General features: G+C 39.5%; 1 protein-coding gene across 3 annotated transcripts; it reads right to left on the bottom strand.

The window, feature by feature from the left end:
- Nucleotides 1–2709: 2709 nt before the first annotated feature.
- Nucleotides 2710–7061, bottom strand: LOC143858086 (uncharacterized). 3 transcript variants are annotated; one of them, XM_077368732.1, is made up of 5 exons: nt 6903–7061; nt 4080–4142; nt 3519–3623; nt 3297–3421; nt 2710–3192 (listed from the first exon to the last, which is right to left on the bottom strand). In XM_077368732.1, the coding sequence occupies exons 3-5, from the start codon at nt 3595–3597 to the stop codon at nt 2965–2967; spliced, it is 432 nt and encodes a 143-aa protein (XP_077224847.1). In that variant the 5' UTR covers nt 3598–3623; nt 4080–4142; nt 6903–7061; the 3' UTR covers nt 2710–2964. The 3 variants fall into 3 exon arrangements, with proteins under 3 accessions (XP_077224847.1, XP_077224920.1, XP_077224985.1); XM_077368805.1 differs by having other exon boundaries at nt 4080–4149; nt 6903–7053; XM_077368870.1 differs by lacking the exon at nt 4080–4142 and having other exon boundaries at nt 6903–7059.
- Between the last annotated feature and the right edge of the window lie 521 nt (nt 7062–7582).

Here is a 7582-nt window from a genome sequence, read left to right as displayed (position 1 = left end):
CTCCCTCAAAATAATCATTTTTCTGGGTCCCAAGGGCAACATGAACTTGATCAGGCCCGTTCAATCGACCATGGCCCATTGCCTTTAGCCCATTTTGATGAGATGGTATTGTCCATTGCCTTTAGCCCGTTTTGATGAGATGGTCCTAGTCCCTTGATTCTTGTACGCCTTCCTCTTAAGAATGGGATGTTTATTTGGGCCTGGTTTGTTTTGGATTTTGAGAATTGATTGTGAGCCAAAAAACTGATTATTGGACTCAAATTTACATTAAGGTTCCGTTCGTTTTGGATTTTGAGAACAGACTTTGAGTCCAAAAATCAGTTTCGGACTCAAAATCGGAGGGCCTTGGCTACGGTTCCGCTTCATGATGATCCAACAGATCAATGGTCCAAATTGCACACAGATGTGTATGTGGGACCAAATGTAACTCACGTAATAAACATCAAGAATGTGACCTTCTCAATTACAACGCTAAAAAACAGATGAAAAAAAGTCATTTCGGGTCTCTTCCAGTGAGGATAAATATGAGGGAGCAATCCATTTCATAGTAATCTACATACCCTGTATTGGTTTACCCTTGATTTAATTTTCCTTGTTTCAATGTACTGGGTAAACTAAGGGGGTATTCAATTTCTAGTGTTCCATGACGACATAATCAAGAACATCCCCAATGAACTTGGGATTTCTTCAGAAATCAGGAATTTGGTTTTCTGAATTTTCCTGGTGATGGAAAATGAGGGTTGAAGTAATTTACTACAAGGCTTTTTGTTTGTGGAGGTCGGCGAAAAGTAACTGTTCGATTGAGGGGTAAATCTTCTCTGGTCTGATTCAGGGTATAAGGGTATAATAACCTTGTCAGCCTTTTCCGATACTATGTAATGTAAGTGGGACCTCTGGTCCCCTTTGTAATTATTATAGTATCAATAAAATATGTCATCTTTCAAAAAAATAATCAAGAACATCCCCTAACAGGAAGGCTGAAAAAAAGCACACTAGGCACACCCTCATCTGGTCTCTTCGCATCCTCAGCCAAGAAGGCTGTGTAGCAAAGGGATGACTACTACAATTCCAGCAATTCAATGGGATTAATGGCCACTAGTTCTTGCTTGCAACAAGATGAAGAAAAGAGAAAAAGACAGAATCACACGCTGAGCTTTTAAAAACCTTCAGTTCCATATATCAACTCTTGTGATCTCGGTCTTAGGTCCATGTCTGTTTTGATGTCCGTGTTTCATTACTGTGTTTATTGTGTTTTTTCAATGCCAAACTACTCAATTTGAGAGCTTTAATGTGCTTCTCTTGAACCATCTGATGATTGTGTTTAAGATGCATTATTGAGATACTTAAGACGTTCAATGTAGTCAGTTGGGCATAATATCCTTTGTACTAGCCAAACATAAGACAAGTCCACCTACATTAAGTCTGATTGTAAAGTAGACTAAAATGGCTACTTTATACTTTTTGTACCTGTTAAAGTATAAAAGATAAATAATGCCTTTCTACAACAGCTTAAGCTTTTGGAGAAGTTGGTAAGTTAACATGCTATCAGAGCCAAAGATCTCGAGTTCAAACCTCCCGGATAGCGAAAATCCACATGCAATGATCAGCTTAAAGTGGGACCACATGTGCCACGTGTTTGCCAAGTGGGCCACACGTGCAAGGGAGTGTTAAAGTATAAAAGATAAATAACGCCTTTCTCCAATAGCTTAAGCTTTTGGAGAAGTTGGTAAGTTAACAGTACCCAATTCTAGAATGATGGGGTTCTGAAACATGCATGCAAAATGCACTTTGATCAAGTTGAATTTTAGACCGGAATGGCCCTTAATCTGTAGTTGTACACTTGTACTATAGAACTTTTAGACCCTTTTAATACATGTGAAACACTAGATTCATCTATGCCCAAATGGCACTTTGATCAAGTTGAATTTTAGACCGGAATGGCCCTTAATCTGTAGTTGTACACTTGTACCATAGAACTTTTAGACCCTATAAATACATTGAAACACTAGATTCATCTATGCCCCAATGGCAAACAGTAATACTGTTTGCCAATCCTTTTCGCACCATGTCCATTTCCATCTAGCACCATGCCTATAGCACTTCTTAATCTGTAGTCGACTATAGAATTTCTTTATATTTTTGTACCCAATCCTTTTAGCACCATGTCAAGAGCGACTTCCAAATCAGACAGTCCCTCTCCTATAGCTCAGACTTACTAATCAGGGGATCCAGCTTCTCAGACTATACTACACTTGTAATTCGGCGACATTTCAACATACTACACAATCTGTACATGCAGATAAAACCTATCATGTTATCAATGGATGGAAAAAAGTTTGTTTCCGATGGAAGTTTTATCATGTAGGTAAAAATAAAGGGTCTTGATAATAATGAGGTTCTAGGTGTGATACCAATGAGAGCAGAACAAAAGGGTTCTCATGGCATCTATATAATATGCTGTAAAAACAAGGATCGCATGTGTAGACCCACTGCAATAACTGTACTTGCATGTTCACCTGCAAGACATGTATTTGGGATATCCTTAAATGTATTTGGTATAATTGCCCTAATCAGACCAATGAAAGGATACTAACAGATCATGCTGAAACATTGTTTCTGCAACATCTATTGTCGTCATATAGTGCCATGACTTAGCAGTTAGCACACCACTTTGTTTTCGTGGCACAGAAGGTTTTAGTAGGCCAAACAAGTCACAAATCAACTGATAAAGCCCTTGCATTGATAGATAATGAGCTCTAATGGCCCCCCTTTAAATACCCATATCACCTGCAGTAAGTTGTTTTCTTTAAAAGAAGGCATAGAAGTTAGCGCCCAACCATTGCCATCACAGGAGCTTAGTTGTTCTTTAAGTGAATCCAAATCAAGTAATTTAAGTTTAAACATAAGCTATGATTGCGAGAGAAGAAAGAAACATATTTACTCAGTTGCATGTCAAATCCTTAGCTAACTGTTGTGGGCTTCAAGAGTTTTGTTTGTGTAGATGGGATGAAGAACATGGCCTTCCTTGGGGTCAACATGCACCCACTTGCGGCCACTCAGCTTGTGGCGTTCGAATCTCACACACCCTTCTTTCAACGCATATAGGGTATGATCCTTCCCAATCCCAACATAATCCCCGGGATGGAAACGAGTTCCTCGCTGGCGAACAATTATGTTCCCAGGTATCACTCTCTGCAACAACAAACAATCAATTCACAAAAGAAAATCGTTAATCTCAACACTCATTAATCGAGAGAGATGATATTTATTTGCTTTGATTTAGGGGGCAAACTCACCTCACCACCAAATTTCTTTACACCTAAGTTCTTTGGTTTGGAGTCTCGGCCGTTCTTTGTGGACCCGGCTGACTTTTTAGTAGCCCAACGCCTAAACATCAAGCTCAGTCCTCCTTCGGATGCATCTGAAATTCAGTAGGCATAAGTGGTCATTAGGCCAACTGCGCCCAACACCATAAAGAAATCCCATAATACAATTTCAAATAGAATTAATGGGTTTACCACTAAGAGCACCGTATATCGGAACATTCGTAACTAGCTCCTTGAGATTCACTCGCCTGCATAGTGTTGCCAGATTCATTGTATTCGTTCTGGAGGAAGGCACACCTGGTACCATTTCACATAGAACATTGGAGCAAGTTAGGAAAATGATACAAAAACAGACATTGCCTTTCTTGATACAAAAATATTTACACCTTTTTTTTTGGGGGTAGGTAATCTGGGATTGAACCTCTGACCTTAGGGTCGAAGAACATAGCCTCTACCAATTGAGCTAGAGCCTCAACCCCTTTTAATAAATCAATTTAAGTACATAGTATAAGCGAGGGGTGCACGTACGCGTACCCTCTGTAACACAAATTATGACGTCCACTCTCCCACTTGGGAAAATGGTAATAAGACAGCTCTCCTCCAAAGTGCAATGGAAGAAGCTGCCTTGCGCAATCGGCCTTTTTATCACAGATACACCTCAATATGAACTACAGTTAGCACAAATATTTGCTTTTGGGTGCCACTCCCATTTCAGAATCTTGTGATTACCATGTGCTTCAGGTTATCAAATACCTTATTTTTGACTTTGTGTTGCCGTTCCCACTCTCACTTCCCACTGCTTCAGGTAGCTAGGAGCTGAAAACTAGTAAACCAAGTATTACACCATTCACACAGCAGCTAGATCCAGCTCATTATGTAAGTCATCAAAGAACTCTTTGGTTGTAGTATTTATGATGATATTGATGCAAGTAAAAAAGATGCAGTTCAATAGTTCAAGTCAGCCAAGTAAGCTGGTGCAATGCATGGACTAAACTGTTTCCATGCACTGAAAGGCACTCCAGGACATAGTGATGGAAGTGTTTTTCATGCATTCTCTTAATATAATCCATTGATATACATGTGATTGGTAAGGTCGGATAACCCAGGCCGCCCATATGGAGAACCCCTATGGACAAAGTCGTGCCCATTGGACAATCCTAGCTGATATATAGATGACCTCTATATGAAATTGTCCATATTCAATGAACCAACCTCCATTCTTGATGGCTACGATCGACTGATTATTATGACTTTGTATAATGGAGCATCCATGGCAGGTCCCACCAGATTGACTGTCTAATCATCCAACCGTATAGCATAGTATATAGTGTTGATTGGTGATAAAACCATATGGATAATCATGATTGTCCCAGTAGAACCTCTAATGGTAACCAGTAAGACCACTAATAGTAAGGGGTTAGTGTCGCATGTCGGAATATTGACCAAATCAGTAGATAATCACATTTCTACCCAAATAAGCTTGTAGTGTACATCAATAGTGACTAACAGATGCTAGTCTATCTTCTAATTGTTTTTCAAAGACAAGGCTGAAACTTTTCATGAGTCTGTTTGGTTGCATGTAGCTGCCTCAGAGAGTAGTGGTGAAAGTGGTGAATTAAAACCTCGCAGTTCCCTCATAAAGTGGTGGTAAGTAGTGTTTGGTTTTCAACCTCACAGAGTAGTGGTGGTGGGTGTCATTACCAATGTAGAGACAGATTAGAGGGAGAAGAGAGAGAAAAACATCTTTTTGCTTGGATTTCGCTAAGATGAGACAAGCATGTCACATCGCCAGATAAGGTGACAGGAAGGAGATATCCCAGGGAGTCTTCCTGGATTTCAAAACTCTATAGGCAACCAAATGATGGCTTTTGTTGAGGTGACATTTGAAAACCCAGCAAAACCCCTACATGCCCCTGGCGTTTGTGCAACCAAATGGAGCCGAAGGGAGGACAAAATAATGAGGAGGAACTTAAAAAAAGGAGAGAAGAAGAAGAAGGAAAGGGTACCAACACTCGCGAGTCTCAGACAAAAACCTCATTATTCATAGAAATCAAGAACAACATGGTTAGACAGAACCCAACCGATCGTATTGGAAAAGAAAAATGGAATATCAACAATATCGAGTGAAGCATTTTTTTTACCTTTTTTCCAATATACCCAGAAACTAAAATGAATCATTATCCTGTCAGGAGACCATTGAAATCAATGTTTCAAAGGACGGATGAAGCCAAAAATCCTCACTGAATCGGCATTGCATGGCCGGTTGCTCGCTTGGCACAGCTAAGCAATCAGTTGGAATGATCTTACCTTGGGAGATTCAAAGGAGTATTGACTGATTTTGTAGGCAACACGTGAACACGGACAAGAAAACGTGCAAGGTAAAAGGGAATTTACTCGGGCGAGTTAACGGTGACGTAAAGGATTTTTGAAACTATGATTGAAATGATAAAATCCATAAACAAAAAACACATAAAAAGGAACTCATGATCCTTTCCACTAAGAATTCTTAAAAAACTAAATTCCAACCAAAAACGAAGAAAAAGATGATGACCAAGACAGAAAGATTATTCCGATAATCTATTTACTATTGAAACCCTAGAGTCGAAAGATTTGACGAATAAATCAGAAATCTGAGTCCCCTTTCCTGAAAGAAAGAAAGAAAGAAAAACTTCTCTACCTAATCTTTGTTTCTCCCAAATCTTTTCTTTCTTGACCCAACAAACCATGAAGGTGAACCTCATGGTCAACTAATCCAAAACATTGATCCAAGACATCTAAACATTAGAATGGAAGGAGTCTCGAAATCTCAATGTACTAACCTTAAATTTCACGGTATTATGCTACCCATAAATTCCACTTCATCACCCTTTAAATTTCAACATCCATAAGGCAAATTCTGCATCATTAATAACCTAACAGACCCCTAAAGCCAAAAATATTAGGGTCTAGGGTTCAGGTTTTTTTTTTTTTTTTCAGATCAAAACCCAGTCAATATTTTCTTCTAAATAGAAATCCACATTAAGCCACAAACAGAAAAAACAAATGAACTGAAAAGTAAATTCGAACACTATGGAAATGGTTCAAAAGTTATAAAGAAAACATATTCAATAAAAACTTTAAAAAAGGAACAGTGCCACACATGCAGGCATTTCTGAAGATTGATGGTGTATTCCCTAAAATAATAGATCATACAAAGCTTGTATTCAAAATTTGCATGAATCAAGAAATAGCAATGGTTAAAGGATACCTTCGAGTTTGAAACCTAAAATCTATTCAACTGAGATTGAGATTCCTTTTCTCGTCCACGGGCCGAGACGAGAACTTCTCGTCTTCTCTAATCCGAAATAGCGTTTCAGTAAATATTCTCAAATAGGGTTTCTCAAAAACACGTAATAGGATTTCTCAAATCAATTTTACAGAGCTATTTATAGAAACCCTATTTCAGATTTACTAAATCAGGTTTATAGAAACCCTATTTCAGATTGGAGAAGATGAGCACAAGGGTTTCAAAAAAAATAAAATGAAAGAATGGGGAAGAGAAACAAGAAACAAAGAAGAGAGAGTGAGAGGATGTACCGTGAGCGAGGTTGGAGATGACCCGAGGTCAGAGATGAGGCGAGATCGGCCGGAAACCCAATGGGAAAGAAAACAACAGAACACAGCACAAAGGGACACTTGATTTTACACTGAAACAAAAACCACTGGCCCGCGTGTACAGGTGTAATACTAGCCCCGTGATTATTCTTAATAGGGATTTCCAGGTATGGGTGCAACTCGGGTTGGGTTGAGTTCGGGTTCAGGTTGAGGGATTGGGCAACCTGACCGTAGTGAAACCCGACATTTTTTATCATTTTTTTAGTAAGCTTAAAAACTTGGGTTGGGATGGGTTGAGGTTGGGAAAAAAGGGTTCCTCGGGTCGAGTTTGGATAGGCTGAGTTGCACCCCTATTTGTAGGGGACCATTGCACGAGTATGGGTGCAACTCAGGTAGGGTTCAACCCGAAGAAAAGTCGGGGTCGGGTTATGGTTAGGGCTGCAAATAAACCAAGTTGGATCACGAACATGTTTGGGTTCGGCTCTTTAAAAGCTCGGCTCGGGCTCGTTCGTTTACAAAGCGAGCCGAACCCGAGCCCGAAAATTAGGCTCATCTAATAAACAAGTCGATTTCGAGCTTTGTATAGTTCGGCTTGGACAAGCTCGTGAACATTTTAGGCTCGGTTCATAAAGTCGAGCCGTAAAGCTAGGATTATGTTCGTT

Source organism: Tasmannia lanceolata, unplaced genomic scaffold (genome assembly GCF_043159265.1).
Source record: "Tasmannia lanceolata isolate RefF3 unplaced genomic scaffold, GAP_Taslan_0.1 ptg000002l, whole genome shotgun sequence".
Lineage (NCBI taxonomy): Eukaryota > Viridiplantae > Streptophyta > Magnoliopsida > Canellales > Winteraceae > Tasmannia > Tasmannia lanceolata.
The sequence above is the reverse complement of the archived record's forward strand: the minus strand, read 5'-3'. Positions and strand labels throughout refer to the sequence as shown.